The following is a 22,773-nucleotide window of genomic DNA, read 5'->3' as shown; positions in this document are numbered from 1 at the left end:
TGCTGGCTCAGTAATAAAGGAAAATGCAAGGATGAGCTATCCCTGCCTTGGGCAGAAGAGAAGCTGGCACAGGACTTGTTCTGTGGGGCAGGGCATGAAGTGCTTTTCTCAAGTATTAGACCTTAGCTATTCACTGGATCTGTCTGAAAGCCAAGAATTTATTTTTAAGAAATAATTTTGTGCTGTTTAATTTTGGTTTTTTTTTTTCATTTCATTGCAACAGAAGCAAGGTTTTCATACCTTTTGTTGTTTCATGCCTTTGATAAAGAGTGTGCCATATGGGAATAAGAGAAGACACCATGGGATAGCTGATGAACCAGAATTCCATCCTGTTCATGCTACCTGCTGTGCATGAGCAAGGCAGGGATATAGATCTGAATCACAAATTCTGTTTTCTGTTCTGAAAATGAAGAAATTCTGCTTTATAGACTATGTTCTTAAGAAATGCTCATATTTTGACTTATTTAAGTATATTTTTTTTACTGGTTTGTTGCTGGTAGCATTCAGTGGGTGGCTTTTATGCCATATCCTACTCCTATGTGGGATTGTTTCCAAGGTATCTTTCATGCTGAATAACACACAACATCAGACATTCAGAATTGTCATTTATGAAAAATAGAAATATGAGTGCTAATGTTCTTAATTTGAAATTCTGGAGGCAGTAAGGAAGTTTAATCAACCATTAAATAATCAATAGTTACTAGTTCACAGAAGGTTTATCAAAATTTTAATTTATTTTGTTCAAGGATATTGGAAAATATAATTTTCAACAGCCTTAAGGAGTTAGAAGTCTCTCTCCCATGGAATTTAAAAGTAATTTGAACATTTTATTACCTCAAGCTTCCTTAATAGTCCCAGCATGCATGGGTATCATCTGCTGTTCTTTTACTGTTTTAAGAAGTGAATTGTGGATTCTAAATTTCTAGTTCTTCAGAAACACATGGATCTGGATAACATGAAATGAAACATTCTCAGGTAAAATTTGAATTCTTAGAAAACTTTGTAGAGGGACTTTTGAATATCGCCTAATGAGTAAATTCAGTTTAATTTTTCTTATTCCTTGTCTTTAAGATCCATCTAATTCTGTGAAAAAGACCATGTCTTAAGGATCTCATTTTATTTTTTGTTAGTTGCATAATTTAGATAAGAGAACTACTTCTACTGGGGAAGATTTGTGATGTGAAGAATATTTACTGAATTTTTTTTTTCTATTCATATTGCCAACAGAAGAAGTACTTGCCATTTTTGTTTCTCTCTCGATATATATATTTATTTTTGGACTGTTTCTTGAATTACTCTGGAAAATATTCAGACTAATTTAAGAGTCACTATTTTTATCTTATCTTATTATATTGAGTTAATCAGTCTAAATTTTCTGGGAAAAAACATTTTCAGTGAATAAAGTTTTCTGGGTATATTTGTTACCATCACTTTTATTATCATATAACGAATAATTCAGCCACCTTTCTCAGCCCCTTGACTCTTATGGCTTATAGCTTATCCATAGTCTTCCTTCACTTCAGAAGCAGTTTATATGTAAGATACACTTGCAGAAAAAAATAGTATATTATTGTGCTTCACATTTTGGAGCACAAGAACTGGTTTCATTTTCAGATGAAACAAATGTGGGAGGTTTGCTGCAGCCAGGCATTCAAACCACAGAGGAAATCTAAAGTGGAACTGTTCATAGCATGGGCATCAGGTCCTCAGTAGCAAGAGGTAGCCAGAATCACCCTGGCAGGTGGAGCATTTCCTTGAAAAGGGGCTTGTGTGTGTTGACCTCTTCATGCACAGAAAAGAGATGGCTTAACCCTCATACTGCCTTAGCAACTGTTCAAAAAGTCTATTTCTTTATTTAAAATAAGAAAAAAGAGATTTGGAGGAATGAGCCAACAGCATTGCCCTTCCCCTTCCATGGTTAGAATGATTTGTAAAGTAGAAATGGTGTCAGGAAACACTGATGAAATCTGGCCCCTCTACGTCATCTCCTGAGAAAAAGTGCCCTCCTACAGTTCTGATTGAAAGGTGTGAGAGGTAGGATTAAGTTATATCCTTAGAATTCCCTATTGCCCAGCTGAAAACTGATAAATACACCGAGGACTTTCATACTGTCTTCATCCCTCCCTCCTTTCCTTCCAATCTCCTTCTCTTCCTTCCTCTGTCCCATGTGTTGGAATCTGTGGTATTGATGATTCTGAGATTGTAGAAAGTCTGTCTTTCAGCCCCACTGCCAAAGAAGAAGCCATAATTGGTCTCTAACATGTTCTGCTGCCCTGCCCAGCTCTGTCCTGCAGGGCAGCGTGTGGGGCTCTGCCCTCAGTGGGATGTTACAAACATTAAATACCAGAAACTCCCTGGGCTGGATTTACAATAACGTGCCAATATCTGTCACCTACGTTGGACAGTGTGTCCCCAGCCTGAACCAACAGAACAATGCCAACACCACAGTGAAACATGGAGGGCATGAAGAAGGAGAAAAAGGACAAGACACACCCAATTTCCTCCATCTTGTCCCCTTTGGACCCCTAATCTAGAATCCTAAAATTTTACTTTTGCATCCGTACCACATTTAATTATTACTTACATCAAACACTCAGAGCTTGTAATTCATCCTGTAAGATTGAAATTTTCCATGGACAGAGATCACAGACAGTGTCTCTGGGGCTATGTCCAGGGGGGTTCCTGACCCCTGTCAGGGTCCCAGACCTTCCAGGGCAGACAGAGGGATGCCCAGGACTCCCACACCATCCAGCCTTTACTTCTGATAGAGTATTGCTGAAGGACAGAAGGGAGGAGTCCTCACCCTTTTCCCTGGGCTGAGACAAGCTCTTCCCTCCCTGGCTGTGGGATGTTCAGCATTATCCCAACTCCAGCCTCGGCTTCCCGGGAATCCGACTGGCTAGTGAGGTGACTCAGCCTGCTGTGCCATCCTGAGATTTCAGGATGTTTGCGCTGGGAATGAGCAGGAGGTGAGCTGAGGGTCAAACTCCAGATTTAGAAATGCACAGTCCTAGTCAGAGCAGCCTTTGTCTCTGTGGAGTATAAAGACTCCTGAGTAATGGTAAAATAGGAACAGCCCATCATTACCCAGCAGTAGGATGAGATCTGTGGGGAGGGCAGATTTCAGCCAGCAGGAGATGGGATGTATTTAACATGGATAGGGAGCAGCTATGCCAGCCTGGGAATCTGCTGTGGTGAGCCAGAAGTTCCATCACCAGATTCTATCATGTAGAAACCCTTAAAAAAATTCCTAAGTGTCCTTCCATCTGCTCTGCTCCACAGTTCAAACTAAAACATGCTGCAGAGGACTATCCATCTTGTCAAAAGTTGGAATTTTAAAAGCAAAATATAGTAATATAAGAATGATCTGTCTCTTGAGAAACATTTCCTTTTGATGATTAGGTAACAGTAGTATAATAGAGACCTTCCAAAGCATTTATGCATAAAGGTTTATTATTAAGCCACAAATACAGTCTAAATTCAAAAGGCAAGATTGAGGTGCTTTAACTTCCCCTGTTTTGGGCTGTGCTTTGTGTATCACAAGCTGACAGCTGTAGCTCAGAGGACAGACGTGCTCCTGGCGAGTGATGGGTGTTTGTGAGCAGGAACTTCCTGGGAGATATTGACTGGGTCATGGGCAGCTGCTCGGAAATTTGTTAAGTAATCTGTCTAATATGTCCAAGGAGTAGCACACCCGAATCAATCCATCCAAATGCCCCAAGAATATCAATAAAGAGATAATAAATCTGATAATTCTCTGTGATTTGCTCTGGTGTGAAGCTACCGGGGAAGCCTTGTAAAGTATGAAGATTAATTCTAGTACACATTTGTTAGGGTGAGAAATGCTCCATGCCAGAACTGTGGCTGGTGAAAAATTAATTTCAAATTAATTCCAAACTTTATTTTCTGCAATAATCTGCTGTCATAAAGTGGATGGCAACAAATGGCAATTGCTGAGGTTTTTTTCAGGTTTACAGAATGGGTTTTCCAGCTTTTTTTAAATTTTTGTGGATCTCCCACTTAATTTGTGTTCATCACAAAACCATTTATTTCTTTCCTGTTGTTCTAAATTTTAAACCATAGTAAAGATAACAATAAACCATCAAGTATAACATAGTAAATACAAAGCCTAGAAAGATAATATATATATTTAGATAGTTAATATCCTACCCCAATTAGGTACATTAGTTCTAAGTCCTTTGTGAGAAGAAAAAAAAAAAGTCCCATCGGGCACAATGTTTGGAGTCAATGTTTTTTGTTTCCATTGACTGTCATAGGTGTAAAATCAAGTATATTATCTAAAAGTTATGCTATATGTATTATATATTAATTATAGTAATCTAAAATTTCTTTGCTATTTTTTCCATTTGTCAGACACCTTTAGCAATGAATCCCAGCATTTCTTTTTCTGACTTAATGGTGTGAGAGAAGTGGCATTTCTCAGGGCAAACTGGCACTCTTGGAATTTTTTTTTTAATGTTTGAAAAATTCAGAATTTTGTTTGTGACTTTCATTCTAAAAATTATCAAAATTACATGCATCTTTTCAAATTACCTCCAGATTCTTTGAAGATCAAGGGTAGTACTTTAGCCATCTATGTCTTGGTCAGTGAAATAAATTTGTTTTAAAAATAAAGAAGAGAAAGGAGTTGAAGTTCAGTTTACAAAAACAAAAGGTGAAAAATTATTGATTCAGGCAAAACGCTATTTTCATGATTTGAGTCTGTTAAATTTGACCTTTGCACTGTAGAATTTTTAAAACTTTATAGATTTTTTCAATATATATTCTTAATTTTTACTGGACAGAAGTCTAACTGTGCCTTAAAATCAAACAGAATACTCTTTGTCCCGTTTGTTCATACCACCATGCTGTCATAGTATCTGCCTTTTGTAAATCTAGATAAGGAAAAATTTATGTTGAAAGCAAAGTAGATGATGGAATGCCTATTTTAGTAGGCATAGATAGAAGGAAGACAGCAGGCCAGAGATATTTTATAGCAGTTTGTTCCTATTACTCTTACCTTAAATAAGGGGTTCTTCTCATTCCCTGTCCAAGGGAAGAACTGTAATAGCATTTAGCATTTAACGTCTCAGTATCATAAAATTTTGTTTTAGTGTTTTTTCTCCTCCTATGAGCTCAGTTGTCTCTCTGAAAATTTGGTTTTGTTTTGCTTTAGGAACAAAAACTTTGATTCCCATTGTAGCTCTTCTTCTGACATCCCACAAAATACTGATTTCAGTGAGGTGTTTTGCCCTTATGAAAGACTTATACTTTATAATTTTGAACATAACTTGTAGCTTCTTATTCTGTGGACTTTGATCCCTATTCATAATTTATATATTAATGCCAAGTTTGCACAGCTATGAAGTAGAGAATGCTGGTGGGACCTCATTTCAGCATATTCAAAGTGGGTTTGACCAAAGTTCCTTGACGCAGATGAATTTGTATCAAGTATTCTTCATAACTGCTTTTCCCCCAAAAGATCTGATTTATTTTAGGGCAGAAGTACATGTTTCAGGTTATACTATGCTTTTTATTAAGAGTGACTTTCACTGTGAATGTGAATAGGGACATCAGGTTATGCAAAGTGGTAATGAAGGAAAATCTCCAACTGTGCTACAAGTTTTATATTGAATGGCTACCACTTGAGGGACTGAAATTTCCATTTAGTCCTTAGGCCACATAGCAAAAACAATACTGCTGCCTGATGGCATTAAAATATGTATTTCAAAGGCTAGAAATGTTATGCAAAATGTAGTTTAAATCCAATATTTTTACTTGTGCATGGGTTTGCATGTGGAGATACCTGTGTATGCTAATAAAGAAAACTAATTAGAAGCATGTCATGTTTGGGTTTCATCTTCAGTGTGTCCGTGTGTGATGGTTTGAATCATGGGTCTCTTGTGGTTTGGTCTTGTATCCATGTAAGCAAATACCCAGAGATGACAAACATGCTGGGACCAGTGTTATTTAATGTTAAATTAAAATTAATTAAATTAACGGTAAAGAAAAAGGGATTGAGTTCACCTCACAGGTTTTGCAGATGACACCAATCTGAGGGGTGTGTGGTCTATTTCTAAATGGTTAAAATCAGTTTTTCAAAGAAAGGCACTTTATTATATTTGTAAATAAAATCCATACAAACATGGCTTGAACTCTAGAAGTCAAGCTGAATTTGCCGGGTTGAGGAGGAGGAAGGTTTTTAGTTTGTTTCTCCATTTGTTTTTGTTGTTTTTCTAATTCTTTTTTCTTCTTTGTGAAACATTGAACTTAACAAGGCTGACTAGAATTAAAATAATATTGGAATTATACAGTGCAGTGTTTCTATAGAGTCTTTTTCTCTGAAAGAGCTGTGATTTGGTTTTATTTTACAGGACTGGAAATAAACAATTTCAATAGATGTCAGCTTCTGTGTGCTGTGATGCTCCACTCTGAGTGATGCCATGTTCAGCACTGAGTAGGACTGGCAGAGGAGAGAGGTTTCTCAGAATGAGGTAGGTTTCACTCTTTTCCACAAGGCATGATGAAGTTCTTCCTAGTCACTTTTCTGTTTAATATAAGTGAAGTCAGGCAGCTATTCCAAGTCTGACTTCACCTTGACTTGTCATTGGTTTTGGTGGCTTTCTCTGTGTTGGTATTTACCCAACAGAGTAATTAATGAGTCCAGGTTTGTAGTGGGCTACAATGTTCCATGAGCTTTCATTTGTGTCACAGTTCTGTTCCAAAGCATTCTTGGGCTGTCGTGACTGTTACCTGTGACTACAGGTACACTCTGTAGTCCCTGTGCACGTGTCTTCAGAAAGAGCAGGTCTTAGTTAGCCTTCCACAGGCAAGGTTATTTCCTAACAGAATGGTTGCAGGAGAGTGATTTGAGGAAGGTTTGCATATTATTATTATTATTATTAGACATAATCTCTGGTCAAAGTGCAGTGCAATGAATAGGTACTGCCTAAAGGCCTTGGTTCTCTTTTGCTGTTTTCTCACTGGTGGTATAAGACATATTGAGGTGAGAGTTTGTTACTTAAACATGGGATTGGTAAATATGACACAAAACACGCAATAGACCCACAGCCATCTGGAATGGCAGCTGAGCCCTTGGCAGGATTCTGTAGGGTATGCAAAATGCATGAGTTGCCTATGCTTAGCAGTCCTGTCCTATATGTTAGATTTCTCTCTCAGAAAACTGTAAAAACTGGTTCAGTTTGGATTGTGATAGACTGTAATCCCAGATTCAGAGCTGATGTTGGAAATGAGGGGCACCAGGAGACCTGGAAGGAAAGAAGGGTTGAAACAAAGCAAGTAAAGCAACAACTAGGTGCCAAAGACCACCTTAGGTTGCGGGGTGGTGAAAAAATTTCTCTTTTAATTCATGCTTCTAAAGAAAGGCTTAATGGTTTCTTCTTGTTTGGTCTTATGGTTGTTTATTGTATTATTTAAAAGATTGTGTTTTTAGGCTGCTGCGGTTTGCTCAGCAGCTCAGGCAGAGGCAAATACACCTCTGATATCCTTTTTGTCTCCTGTTCTTTTCTCCCCCTGCCCAGGGCTGGTGTTATCTTTTATATGGTATATAATGTGTTACATGTTTATTGTTTTTCTCTAATACTTATTACTTATATTAATTGGTGTTTTTCTACTTTAAACTAATCTGTGAGTGTTGACATCACTAAGAACATGGAGGTAAGAAAGAAGAAAGAGGGAGGACAGGACAGGCCCAAATCCCTCCATTTTAAAACTTCTGACCCCCATGTATAAAACTAAAACCCCCCTGTACAAGCATTAAAACCTCCCTGTACAGCACTAAATTTTTTTTCCCTCTACTTTGTGACTACTTCTACTATAATATTTAAACATTTTTGACTTCTTGTTCTTCTGGCAAAGTTGGTAAATCATTTTATGGTTTAAACCTAAAATTACAGCTGTTTCCAGCTGTCTGCTAGGGTCTCAAATGCTTCTGACTTGGGCCTGGAACTTCTAAAAATGTCTGAGGAACATTTTGAGTTCCACCACTAGGAAGGTGTTGGAGAGTAAGAGGGAGGCTTAATTTATCTTATTTTCCATTGATTACCTTTCTTATACTCTTTGTGAGCTAGCAGTCTTCAAGTGAGCAACATCTTTTCTGAGTTACTCTGTTGTGCATTATTTCACAAAAAAGAAATGTATTAATTGCTCTGTGCTGTGCTGCATCTCCTCATTGTGTACCAAGTGTAAGGGAAAATATTATGGTCAGTATCTGACATGTGGAACTAATTTGCTTCTGTTGGAGTTCAGGGAGAGGTCTTGGCTATTACAGTGGATGAAAACATTAGGAATTATAGGCACCTCACCTCATGATGCTTCATTTGTAGTTTACACTTGTGATGATATACTATGGATAAAATATGGGGACCATATCCTGGCCCCATTGAAATCAGCAGGAGTTTTTCTCTTAATTTCCACTAGGCCATGACCCTGGGAATCTCTGCTGGCTCCTGGTGAAAGATTTGTTCTATTCCTGCCCCTAACTAGACCTCCTCTGAGGACTTAGTTTTTAATATTGCTACCAAATCTGCTTCTTAGGTAATAATTCTCTCTTACTGAAGCTTATTTTTTCTTCATTTGTGATGTCCTATGCTCAAAGGAAACATTTTCTATACCTATATTTTTCTGTCCTTAAATATGACCATATCATTATGGGTAATTATAGACTGAATCTCAGGAAATAGTATCTGATGAAGAGATAAAGGCCTTCAGAACAATTTACCAAGGGATAGGGTGGCAATCCTACAGGTAAGGTATTATTATGCAAGAACTGCAGGAAACAAGTCTTAATTCTGAGAGGAAGATTCGATCACTTAATAGCTCTTTAATTTCATCAGTTTCTATGTCTGGAAATTCTTTCATGAGCTTATGGTGGATTTTCCCTCTATTAACAGTTTGGATTTGATTAGTTTATCTTTTTCCACAAATGAAATTATGTACTTCAGTATTATTCTTGCTGTAGTAATAGACTCTTTCACACTCCCACAGCTGGAGCATTTGATGCCCACAGGTCATTTATGACTTACAAATCCTTTGACTAAGGGCACCAGAATTCTTATTTTCTACATAATATTTTTTTTTCTATCAGTTGATCAGTGGAGCTCTTTGCTCTAATATATTCCACTTATTGTATAGTGCAGGCATAAGAGTACATTAAAACTGTTGTCTGACATAAGAGGCTAAATTTTGATTGTCAAAAACATGGATGCTGTACCAAAGTTATTTCTGACTCTGAGATTTTTTTAAATGCAATTATTAATTTCTTCTGAAAAAGGAATAGATATGAAATGCTGAGTGTGCTCTTATCTTTTATCTGATATCTGTCTCAGTATCTCAGGTTCAACAGCTCCTATTGGAAGTTTCGTTCTATTGGTGTATCTTGTTTTAGGAATTTTACAATTTTTTTTATTAGAAATCTCTTCCAGTTTGGGCTGGGTTTTATAAAGTTTATGGAGTGTATGTGTCCATAAACATCTGTATGCTCTGTTGGGGGTTTGAAGCTGAGTGGTAGAGATGTTAAAAATGTTCTCTTCTGCATCTTCTGGCCCAAGTGTCCATGTGAATATTCTGTTATGCTTTGTTACACAAAGTTATGCTGGGAAGGAAGGCCATGAAGGTGCTAAGCCATTTTGTGCCTTATCCTATGGTCCTAATTTACCATTTTATGCTCCTTGCATTTTGCATCATTCCTTAAAAACTGTGTAACAAACATATTTTTCATTTTGAATTCCTTTGCCTTTTCTCATAGGTAAGTATCCTGGCTCTGGCCAGTGTCTAAGATGGTTAACATTGCAGAGGGGATGGGGGTTAAGTATTTTCACCAGAGAAGAATCATGATGTCTGTCTACCATGGGTGTTGCTGCATTTAATTCCCTGTGCTCTTCTTGGTGTCATTGTTTGTCACCTTCTGTGCAGAACTGTGAGAGATGTTTAGGGCACTCATGTTGAGTACATGTAGATTATGTAAGTAATGAACCAAAATACTGAGTCTTGCTTGCTCCTGTTTCTTTTGGATCAACTCACCGCATCAATATTAATATTTTGCTTTGTTAATTAACTTGCCACAGCAAACCACTTAGTCACCTGAAAGAGTACCAATAAGACCCTAGTGTTCTTCTCCTCACAGTTGTTCCAGATGCTCAAGTATTTGAAGTGTCCTGTAGGTATAGTCCTACACTAATTTGTAAAAAAATCATAGTATAAGTAAAACCATTTTTTAATACAAGATTTCATAGTGATAAGAATGTTTGATAGAGGAAAATGATTCACTGCAATTTGTAACTTGGAGAACACAATCCATTTGACTCCTTTTTCTGTATAATACAAAGAGTTCATCTGTTGCACAATGTTCATTTTTAATTAAACATTTTATCATAGCACAGCCTTTTATTGACATTCCTCATAATAGAGCTGATAAGATCTTGACCTACTCTTCAATACAGCAATGTATAACTCAATACTCTGGCACACACTGTTCCCTTTGGAATTAAACCCATGATTTTCTGATTTAATTTTAAAATTGTATGTACTTTTGGTCCCATTTATTTACTTTAACTATTTATACTCCTTTTGGCTTATACATTTTGGATGCAACCATTTCTTGGGCTATCACTCCTGTTTGCTCAAGGTTTTACCTAACTGGACCATTTTACTGAATCTTTTTCTCCTTTCTTCAATTTATTTTTAAAATTTTGCAATAAGAGGTGATTTATCACCTAATCTTGTCTCCTGCTATACAGTCTTGTCTCCTACTGTACCTTTTGTGTACCATTTTGATTAGGTGTGCTAACTTCAATCACAATTGCCTTAATCACAGGTTTATAGAATTTCTGCTACCACAGAAATTCCTTAAGATACTTCATGAGAAGAGATTCCTGAAGATGTCCCCAAAGATGAACAACGAAGCTGATCCCTCTCAGTAACCTTGACGTACCCTGTGCTATAAAGCTTCCTAGGATCATGTGTTTAGCCATACTCATTAGCACCCCTGTGGCTTGGCAGGATTTTGTCACCTCCAGAGGACCTGCACCAGGGGAGTGGGAACAAACCCCTTCAGTTGGTAGTGGCTGCTGTGCTGCTGCTGACACGGAGCAGATCTGGAGACAAGCTGGCCACAGAGCAGCATCCAGAGGGAATCACCTAAAGTACACTTCCAGGGTTTGCTCTTTCCTGCATATATGAGTTTTAGTATTCCTCTAGATGGGACAACCAGAATTCTCTAACATTTTGCTGCAGCAAATCACCCCTTCCAAGATGAGCACCCACCATAATCACCTAAATTTCTGAGGACCATCAGGTGTTGCAAGACCCCACCTCTTGCTATATCACCTGTGACAGATGATAATGACTCAATTGCCTCATGCTTCTCTTTCATACTTAGCAGTAAGTTTTGCTGTTCATCCTTCTCATATTGCAGGCCTTCCACTGTTCACTATAAATGTGTATTGATTTGGGCTGATAAATTTGAGGTAATTTAATACCCATTTGAAATTATTTCATGTAATAAATTGCAGAAAATGCAGAACTGCCCTGTACTTGAGAAGACTTTTAAAGAGGGGGGAATATTCAACTGCTAAGGATGTTTTCTTACACTGTGGCAGAATTTTTAATCTTGCTCAGTCAGCATGGAAGTTAAAAATCACACAGGACCTATGACAGTAGGTATTTACCATGTGCCAAATGTGTATCTTTTACAGTTAAACCTTCCAACCTCTTTGGTCTTCAAAAAGCTCCAGATCTTCATAAATAAATAGGTATGTAATGAATTTAAATAAGTACTTACTATATCTCTGAACTAAACCTAGATTTCTGATTTTTTTTTTTTTGGCACATTCTTTCTCTAAATCTATAAGAAAATATATTGCCATGCTATTGGAACAATAGAGGAGTGCGTGACTTGAAAGAGACAGTGCATTAAGCTTCTTTAATTGTTCTAAAAGGGTTTATGAAAAGGAGCAAGTTCATGGCCTGCTACACTGAGCTGAGTTGGAGAATTGTGAAAGCACAATCAAAGTGTGCCTGGGGTACCTAGGACTCTGTCAGCACAGATGCCACAAGCCATAGGTGCCTCTCTGTCTTGGTTGCCTCTTCCATCCATGCTGGATTGATTGGAGCATTGATTGGAGACAAGTCAGGGAAATGCCAGCAGAGCTCCAGGACACTGTTGGCAGGGCAAACACAAGTGACACATTACAGGTACAGTGCCTCACCATCCCCAGCAGAGGAGGGGCAAAGACAACAGAGAGAATGAAAAAGCAATCAAACTGTTTGCTGCACCTGTTCCTCAAAGCTCACTTGTTTAAACCAGACCTAAGTCATATCAGCATGAAGCTTCCAGTTGTATTAGAAATACTAGACATTGCCACTGAAATAAAGATACTGAATTTTGAACATATGGGGGAGTAGAGAGGCTCAATTTATGCATATTCTGCATAAATTCTGCATCTATCTTTTAGCTGCAGTGGTGCTCATGAACTTGTTTGCTCTCCCTTGCTCTCCCACCCTGTGCATCCTGCGGCTGACATGAACAGGGAGAAGTAACAGTGGTATTTTGCTTTCTCACTTTGTTTTGTTGGGTTTTCTCAGTTTATACCTCTGCAACTTCAGGCTGGCTCACAGTGCTTGAGCTCACAGAAGAAAATGTGCAAGCTAGGATGATGACTTCTGTGATCTGTGGCTTCTCCACAGATGCATTGGTATTGGTTTTTAACAGTTTTTAGCACAAGCAGTCTTCTAGGTATTTTCTAAAATTAATAAAATAATATCCTGTTTCTTAAACATACTTAAAACACATTAGAAAAAACAATCTGTTATATTTGCTGGTAAATGTTTGTGTACATGTTCCCTTGTTTGTGGAAGACTAAAAAGCACATGATTTCCCACCATCTCTTTACAGAAAGTAAAGTGAAATATTTATAGGCAAACAACCCCCCAACATCTGCTTCAAATGGCATCAGTGTAAATTTTGATAGGTATTTTCAAATGTTCATTTTCATTAACACCATTTTAAATGGAAAAGTTATCTTGTTTTTAGTGACAGAACTCAAATAAATGTAGATGCTATTTCTCCAACAAGAAGTACTTTATATAGTTTAAAAAAATGAAACAACTTGCTTAGCTGTGGTTTTTTTATTCAAAGATACAGCCTGAACAGAGGGAAGGTGAAAGTGGGATTTAACTAGGTCTATAATCTCATTTCAAAAGACGTGTTCAAACTTATGTCAATGGGTGTTTGGAATGCCCATCCTTGGCTGCACCCTGTACATTCCCTGTGCAGTTCAGGGTCTGGCACAGGCAGCAAAACCAGGGAAGGACAAATCCACAAAGGGCAGAGATTGGGGTGACCTGAGCCACTATGGCTTTGCTGATGGCAAATTACCAGCTTTCTAAAACTCGTGGAAATTCACACCCACTTGACGTAAAGTCTAATTGGCTTCTGTGTACACTCAAGACAGGAATAAAAGTGTTTTAGGAAGAGAGGAGTTAGGTAGCATTGTTGTTTCTGTGTATATTTTAGTGCTTTAGATTTTGTTGAAAGACAAAGTCTGTTGAATGTGTGCTTTGGTTACATTCAGCTCCTTAAGAAGGGATGTGTTTTGTTTATCAGTTTATTAGCTGACAAAATAGCATTCCAAGTAGTTTTAGAGAACATTATCGGAATATTACAAGGACATTATTTAAAATGAGTGGATAAGTTTTGCTTTGTTGATGTTTTATTGGGGTTTACCCATTCTAAATCTCACTATTTTATAGAAAACAGTTTAATGATTCATGAAGTAACAAAGTGAATTGCTTAGATACTGATCTCAAACTCTTGTAAAAATAAATCTATTTGCCCTAATAATTTAATTCTAGTACATTATTCATATAAACATTTAGAGTGTTTTCTTACATTTAGAAAAAAAATGAACCCATCCTTCTCAGTGTTTGGACTTTTTTAAGTTCACAGGTTGTCATGTAGGGAATACATACTGTACCTAGAGTATGTATATGTAAGGTAATGTAGGAAATAGGAAGATATTGCAGAAAGCTGTTGCTTTAGTGAAGACATTTAGTGAGAACTTGCAAGGTGTGAGTTAATTTGCTGAATTTTATTGTGAAAATATAACATTTTTCATTATTCCCCATGCATGATGGATACCTTAATCTCATGGGAGAAAATAAGTGAGAAATTTAATACAGTCTTTTGTGGAGCCTGCATTTTAGTAGACCTGCCTTCTTTTTATAAGATGAGGTTAATTTCCTGATATTTTTGTTTCTTCACCTTTCCTCTTAGCTTTATTTTATGGCAAAAGCCTATTAGAACAGTCAAATTTGTTATTTCAAATTGGATAAAGTCAACAGATTTTAGCTCTGAGTTGTATATGATGCATAATTTTTATGTAACTTCCTGCTAGGATGTTCTCCTCCTCCCTGCACCCACACTGAATTGCAGTTTTGGTGTGGATTTAATGAAAGGACATTCTTCTGCTCTGCAGTTGCTTTTAGTTTTTGTATTTAGTGATGTTATATGGCAGCTTTCACTGCATTCATAAAATATGAGTGAGCATCAACAAACTATCCAAGAGAAAGGAGTTTTAAGGAAGTGTTTGAATGAGGAAAGGGTGACTGTACAAAAAAAAGAAAACAGAAGGGAAGTTCTCTCAGGTAAGAAAGGAAGAGGTCATTTGGGCAAGAAGGCCTGTAAATATCCTGTCACATGGGTAGACATTGTGTTGAAATTGTAAATTCCACATGGCATTTGGTGTACTCTGTGAGTGTGCATGTGTTGATGTAAGGAAGCTCATCCTGGGTTCCCTCTGCAGCTCTCCAGGGATTCACAGCCTGAAGTCACAGCCACACCCACCGGCCACCAGCCTGTGTGGGCAGAAAAACAGTTTTGTGCTCTAAGTGACCAGACAGGCATCGTGAATAACAAATAGTGATTGTTCCTATCGGTCAGTTAAAAATTGTGTCACAGGGTCAAATATGTTTGCATACACTGCTCAAGGATTTGTGGCTAATGAAGGAATTAATAACACTCGTGACCTATTTGCAGACACCTGGTGAACAGATTTAAGGGCTCTATCCATTGGCTGTATTTCCCAATTCCACCAGCCCTAAATAGAAATGTGCAAAATCTAGACTAGAACAAAATGAGTTTCATCGTGTGATAGCAATGTCCATCCTCAACACCTGCTGTGATATATCCTTTATTGGTAGGAATATTACAGATGATGGATTTTGGTTTTGTGATCCCATTCAGTCCAAACCAGGAGACTCCCAGGCCTACAGAACACTGAAATACCTGTATTATTTTTAAAACAGCTTTTAAGTGTGAGATACTGTCACAATAATTATATTATTTGATTAATAATATGCAGTAATGATTCAGACAAGCACTGTTCAGAGGTAGGCAAAGATCTAACCTGCTTTTCCAGGTGTTTGTGCTTACTGCAAGGATCAAGTTTTTTGGTGGTCAGGTAGAAAAGGAAGCCTTGGTGAGTGAAATGATGAGCAGGATTGGTCCCAGACACTCAGCTTCAGGCTTAAAACTTTCCCTGTTCCAGTGATTACTGCAAACAGAAATATCTTCCTACATGACTGTGAAGAGGAGGCCAGGGTTGGGAGCATGCAAAACACAGGACCACAAGATTTTAAATTTCATTGTATATTTAGTGCAGTTATTGTTTTTCTGAGGCTGATGTGGTTCTTTAAAGAACAAGTGAAAACTGCATCAATCTCTGTGTCATTGCATTTCACACAGATTTTACTTTAATACTCTCTTATATTTTGTACCTTCAAAAGAAAAAAAAAACAGTTTTGAGGAAGAGTAAAGGGAGTGTTTTTGTTAGAAAACAGCATGTAAACTTTATGACATCTAGTTTGTAAAATCTTTAGTGTCTCTCTTTCTTTTTTGTTCTGTAATTGATTACTAGCACCCCCTTTAACCCACCTTAAAGGGCAAGCAGGAAATTCATGTTTTCGTTCATCAGCCCATCCCTCTGAAAGGCGTTCAATATTAAACCAGTTTGCAAGGAGCAAAGGCAGAAGAAACAAGAGGCCCAGTTAGACCGTGGCAAGGTTAGGAGATGCATGTCTGGTGCCTGCAGCAAATATCAGCTCTGGTTCCTGTACAATTTTTGCATGGGGAGACCAAGTTAATTGGGGTATGGCTCTGTTCTTTCCTTTATGTGTGACCTTTTATTATCTCGGTGGCCCTGTAGTTCATGCAGTGTCATAAAGCTGTGGGAAAGTCTTGCAGCTGGTGTTATCAGCTGCTGGAAATTAACTCAAAAATTGAAATATTTGTGTTTCCTTTTGCCTGAAGGTGTCTGGGAGTTTTTAAATTGCTAGGAAGGTGCAATTACTGTAGTGGCGATTTTGCTGAGCATTATTTGTTTATGTTTTTCCCTTCTTTCTCTCCTCTTCTTTCCCCCACTGCTTTTTAGTGCAAGCTGTGGGCTGGCAATCAGGTGTGGTGCCGGGGCAGGGGGGTTACTTTAGGAGGGGGGTTGCATGGCATAATTCCCACGAATGTAGGAGGAGGATGAAAAAGATAAAGAAATTTTGTTTTTCTGAGCTAGAGGATTCTCTGCATGACTTCCCCACTGATGGGATCATGTGCTTTCAGGCTGAGATTTTATTAACAATTCAAATGGAAATTGAGGGCACAGGAGGAGCAGATTCTCACATAAACTTGATCTGTCCATGAATGCAGTTCTCTGTTTGCCCTGACCCTGCATGGCTTAAGACACTGCCTGTGAGGCCTGAGTGCCAGACACAAAGACCGAAATGAAAAGCAAGCACATTCCAGTAGTCTGCACAAAGGCAATGGAGCAGTTTCCAGCCGTCTCCCCAGGGAGAGATCTTATCTCCTTGCAGCTAAACCCCTTCAGAGTGTTTATTTGTACTCTAGCACCCGAGGTTTATGAATTGATATGGATGCTGATTAAACTGTAAGTTTCCTCGGTGGGTCTTTTTGGGACACACGGAGGTGTTCCGCGTGTAATTCCTTTCCCAAATTCCTATCGATGTGTATCAAAAGGAGAGCAAGCACTGAGGGAAAGGGGAGTCCAGAAAGTACATTTGGTAATAAAGGTCATGCCCGGCCTCGGGAGAGCTCTGCAGAACTTCGTCTTGAGGACACATCACCTGGCTTTAGGCTGCCCCGAGGGGCTGCAGAGATGCACTGCCCTGTGCTCGGGATGACCTTCCTTGTGCTAGCGAGGCACAGGCAGGGCGTGAGGCCACATCTGGCTGCTGTGGCCACATCTGGCTGCTGTGGCCACATCTGCAGGGCCAGCGCTCACTATGCTGCCTGCCGGGAATTCCGCCAGGCAGCAGCGATGGGGTGGGGGTGGGCGATGGAGGTTTTACCATTTCTTTTTGAGGCCAGAGAACATACCCCAGTGCAAGGATATCGTTCATACTCCCTTGATGTTATTGTTGTGGCGGTATATTGCTAATAATGTCAGTACATAGTGGAGATTCCTTAATCAGACTATTAAACATTGATACATCCGGCTCTCCTAAACAGGCTTCCTTTTATGAAAACTCCCTAAAACAGAAGGAAAGCGGTAAAAAACCAAAGGTGTTGACTGTGTTAATTCCAAAGAGTCAAAATATTAATTGTCCTAGTTTTCCTTATTTTCAGCCACAAAAGAAAAGGAAAATAGCCCCAAAGTAAAGGCCAGCAACTTTTAGATAGGAAATCATAACCATATGTTCTTCCATTTTCCTTACAACATTTAAAAATTTCAAACCTTTTGATACTCCTGGAAGTATTCAAATTAGTGGGAAGAGATTAGCAAGAGATATTGATTCAAATAGTTTCGGTCCCTTAGTTTTATGGGTTTATATTATCCAAAATTAATGGTCGTACTTAGGCAAATTGTCAGTAATTGGTGACAAAATTGCTTTATTGCTTTTCTTTCATTTGATGCTAATTAATGGCCCTACATTATGAAGTTCAAGCCTCTTCTGTATTTCTCCTTCTCCATAAATATTAGTGGTAATGTGTTGGGCTAAACTTTTTTTTTTCAGTGTACGTAATAATTATCTTATAGAAATGTGATAACAAACAGCTTTCTGACATGATTTATAGAAATGTGATAACAAACACATTTCTGGTAAGACTTTTTCCCGAAAGAATATAAATGTTATTTGCTTAAGAGCTTGAAGTCATTTTGATATGAAAGAAACGTTAGTAACATAACGTGTTCATTGATTCATGTGATAAAACAATAGGTTTTCATATCAAAGTACTTCCTAGTAACTTACTCAGCAGTTGCTTTATAAAATCTGGACTTTGCTTTGTTTTACCAGTTAAAACTCCTTACATCTCTCCTGCTGGTTTAGAGAGTGTTTGAGAAAAAAAGGTTCTTTTTTCAGTGGACTAGAATAACACCACAGAATTTTTCATCATATTTTCCACCTGTTAATGTAAGTGGTATTTGGTACAGAGCAGTATTTATCCATGTTTCTCGAAACTAAATTATTTTAATGATTCATAAATGTATTAAAGTCTAGAATAGATGCAATAAATAAAAGCCACTTCTAGTTTTTTTAATACAAGAACAATGGAAAAAACATATTGTGTGTGTAATTTTTTTGTTTTCTAAGAATTAAAAAAAAAAGTAATGAATGTATATCACAAAATTTGGTATTTTTAACATCCTATACTAAGGTTGAGTAGTGAAGCTAAATAACAAAATGACTACTAAAAAGGAGTTCTAGTGACCTTGTAAGAATAAATTAATAAAAATTATTAAAAACCAAAATATTTTCAAAATATAAGAGGAAATAATCTCTAAAATTTTATAGTTTCACAAATTATCCATATTTCTCTGCTGTCTAATCTTGTATTGTTAAACCGACAGAATGTTACCTTTCACGGGTAGGGGATGGCACCAAAGATAAAATATTGTCTCTGTGGTGGTTGACAAAGTTCTATTTATCTTTACTCTCAGGCATATTAAGAAAGTTTTCAAAATTGTGATTTACTAACCCTTGAAGTGGTTATTTTTTTTTTTTCATCTTTTGTCATGAGTAATCCTTGACATTTTTTCTGGTTATATATTAATGAATATTTATTACTATTTGTTAATATTTCAGTCATTGTGATATCATTTAAATAAATATTTAGAATCACTGAATTTTATAAACAAATTGTTACCTATTTTTGGCTTGATTTTTTAAGATGTGTTCTCTCCCAGAAGTTCTGAGAAAAAGGAGAAAAATTTAGTTACTTAGTTTTGCTTAAATGTGAATATGGTATTGCTGGACTTCAAGCTTCTATGTTTGTGTGCTCTGAGTTTGACCTCTGGAGAGAAGCAGGTACTCCCTACACTGACTTTATGTTCTAAACTCAGGTATTTTGAGTTTCATCATAGATAATAAGCTAACCTCAGGTAAACAGTGTGACTTTTCCTCACAAGTAATGAAAGGAAGAGGAGAATAATTAGGCTCACTAGAATTAGGCAGAACAGTGGTAGTCTGTGGTATAAAAATGTGAATTTAATCTTGCCAGAGAATCTGCCCACAGCATTCACTTGTCAGTGCTTGCAATAGTGTTTCTTAGGCTGCCATTTGAGCAGCCATTTATGCTGCTTTGCTGAACTAACCACACTGAAAACCAATGAAAATGGAGAGATAGTTTTCATAACAAAGATGACCTTTGAATGACAGCAGAACACATTTATGTAGGTTACTAGAAGGTAAAACAACACTTCTGTAAATTGATGTTGATGAGGGATTAAATTTATGGGTTTTTATGTATTGTGATGAAATACAGACTCAGTTGATAAAACATTTTATTGTAAACCACTGAGAATTTACCACATGGGTGGAATAGATTGAGGAGAAGGTTCTGTCTTCATATAGAAATCTGTGAAATTTGCAAGTGTTCTTGGAAATCCCAAATCTTCTAAATGTAACTAAAAAATGAAGTAAATTAGAATTTTCTTAGAATTGCTTCCTATTTCTTTTGACATCCTTGGGAGCTATCTTGATTAATTCATATTGCACTTGTCATAAATGGTGTCTAGTTTGTACTTGGTGTGTTTCTTCAGTTTTTGGCTGTGATTCTTGTCACTGATACAAGCAAGGAAAGAGGAGGGAAGGAAGCCTCTTGCCCTCAAGCAGTTTGCACTGCCCCTTTTGTGCATGGAAAATTTTATGTTTTTCCTGCCTTCAGAGTGGGCACCAGGGTAAAATATGTGCTGCCTGGTCTGTTTGCTCTTCACAGCAATGCAAGTGCTCCAAAGGGGCAACCACACCATCTCACTTCTGTCACCCAAATTGGGTGTTTAATCTGGACTTTTTCCAAGACAGTCTGGGCGTCCTCCTTCTGGCCTTTTAGAGTAGCAATTTTCTTCTCACCTACTCTGTAGGCACCCTGAAATCATGATGTTGCTACTTCCATGAAACTGTGGCATTAAGACTTCCCAGCTTACTTCCTTCAATGAATGTTGTCAGCTTTTTTGGCAAATTCTATGATTTTGATGTCTAGTATTTAATATCACTAATAAGGCATTATCTGCTATACGTTTAAGGTATTTCAGCTCTGACTTCTGTGGTTGGAAGTTTTCAATGACACTGGATAATTTTTGGCTTTTCAGTAGTAATTTTTAAAGGAAATTGATTAATCTTAAGAAGTTCTGGTCAGTCATGGGTGAGTGTAACCTCAGGGGACAGTCATCAAATTTTAAAAATCCTTTTATTTTTTATATTTATAATTCAGGTTTAGATACTGTTCTGAAGGATGAGAATTATATACAGGGTTTTTTTTTTTTTCAGTATAATTTTAATAATACCACCTGTTTAGTGATCATTTTACTTAAAATTTTACTTAAAATTGGATATATTATTGAAAATTAGGTCCTTTTGGGTCTACCGTGAACATACATTTTCTAAAAAAATGAACCGAAACTAAAGTTTTTGCATACCTAAATTGGATAAATAGGGATGACTCAAAGAATCTTTCTACTTTGAGAAGTCATGACTGTCTCAGTCTCCTACCTCCAGCTAAGACATATTTGATTCTTGGTACATGAAGAAAAGATAAGGAAAAAAAAAGACTAAGCATAATAATGAAGAAACAATGCAGCACAGTCAACCAGGCATGAAGAATTATGTATTGAAGCTAAGAGGCCAAGTGTCTCATCAGCTGGATTTTAATAGTGCCTGGCAGAAGTGCTTGTACTTGTACAGCAATTGTTTTAATATCTAATTGTGTTTCAAGCTGAAATATGACAGTCTGTCTTGAAACATGAAGAGAACATTTCCTGTGATGCAAAGTCTGAGCATTTCTTTACATACTAAACTGAGCCCAGAAAATTTGTGATACTTTTGCCCAGGAGCTTCCTAATTATGCATAAGTAAAGCTGTATCCTGTGCAGTTTTACTATTGTTATTTCTTTCCTCTTCCTGTCTTTATAAGTCCTCTTGTTTACTGCATTCACTTGATTTAACTTGTTCCTTCTTTTTTGTTGTTTAGTTTTGGTTTTATTTTATTACTATTAGGTGCTTCATTTCTTCTTTTTTGTTGTTTTGTTTTGTTTGTTTTTTTTTTTAATTACTATTAGGTGCTTCATTTGCTAGTTAGCAGAATACCTAGTTTTGCTTGGGGAATTTAGCTACAAAAGCAATGTGCACTTTAAATATAAAAAGTGACCCAAAGCTGACATCTGAATTATGCTCCTGATAATCTAGCATTACCCTAATGGGGTCAGGAGTAAAAGATCATCATAACTGAGGGTTAGGAAAAAAATAGGATTTAAAAAGAAAGCTTAAATTTTCAGCATGCATACAGAAATGGATGCAATACTCAAAGTGTAGCCTGGTTTTGAAATGGGCTTTTTAAATTTTATTTCTCATGATCGATTGGTATGTGAAGCTGAAGCTTTTCAGGAGAAGTCTGGGATTATGAGTGCATCAGCCTCTGCTTTTAGCACAGCAACGAGGTTATCAATAATGCATTGGAGATCTCAGAATCCTTGAACATAGGGAAATCACAGCTGGTGTGGGCTGATTGTTGAAATTGCAGATTTGCGCCAAGAGGTCACGACAACTGCATGTCAGACGGTCACACACACGCACACAGACATGTCTTGAGGGAATGAGGGGAATAATATCTGAAGAATTGCCAGTGCCCATGTTATTTAGAAACTCTTCATATGTTTCTATAGTTCAACTTTAAAAGCAGCATATTTAATGCTGCTTGCAGCAGCCTTTTGACATTTTGGCCTTTCCCAGTATTGTAAGTTTTATTGTTTTCCTGACAAGTTTATTCATATACTAACAGCTTGCTTGGCAGCAATGTTCAGACTCAATACTTAGGCTTTCTGGTCACGGTGATGGCTGGCAGTAATAGAGAGGGAGAATAAGTGAGTGTGGAAATGCAAAGCTGTCTCTTGTTACATTTTATCGATCTCATTCTGGTGTCATTCAATTAAGACAGAAATGTGATGGATAGTGTCTGCATAGATCCCTACTTTGCTTTCCAGCCACTCTATATAAAGCTTTTCGGGGGGAGGGAGGAGTAAAGAGAGTGTGAGGGGAGGAGGGGGTAGCAAATCAAAGATACAGTGTGATTTGAATTACAGATCAAACTTATCTTTTAACAAAATCATTATTCTAAAGCTATGCTGAAAAGCAATATTAGCAGAGCTAGCATCCTCTGCTGTCTTGCTAATAAATATGTGTAAATGTCCAGCACATTGTTCATTGCAGTTGAAGTAATGTTGGTAGGTTTGGTTTTTTTTCCCCAGATCT

The 22,773-nt window shown here is 37.4% G+C and overlaps 1 protein-coding gene across 47 annotated transcripts in view; it reads left to right on the top strand.

Moving 5' to 3' along the window:
* LOC144248939 (uncharacterized) overlaps window positions 1-22,773 on the top strand; it is a 409,608-nt gene that overhangs the window by 141,129 nt on the left and 245,706 nt on the right. For 34 of the 47 annotated variants that reach the window (XR_014957940.1, XR_014957939.1, XR_014957937.1 and 31 more), the window contains one exon: window positions 6,375-6,494. Coding sequence is in view for 14 of the 47 variants with exons in the window: in XM_085589587.1 (XP_085445713.1) it covers window positions 6,439-6,494 (56 nt within the window). In the remaining 33 variants the exon portion in view is untranslated. Of the gene's footprint in view, window positions 1-6,374; window positions 6,495-8,439; window positions 8,557-11,714; window positions 11,772-22,773 lie in introns of all 47 variants that reach the window. The other 13 variants (XR_014957931.1, XR_014957927.1, XM_085589672.1 and 10 more) reach the window with 2 other exon arrangements.

This window comes from Lonchura striata, chromosome 1 (assembly GCF_050655825.1).
Source record: "Lonchura striata isolate lonStrDom1 chromosome 1, ASM5065582v1, whole genome shotgun sequence".
Lineage (NCBI taxonomy): Eukaryota > Metazoa > Chordata > Aves > Passeriformes > Estrildidae > Lonchura > Lonchura striata.
Note: the sequence above shows the minus strand (reverse complement) of the source record. Positions and strands in the feature narration are given on the sequence as shown.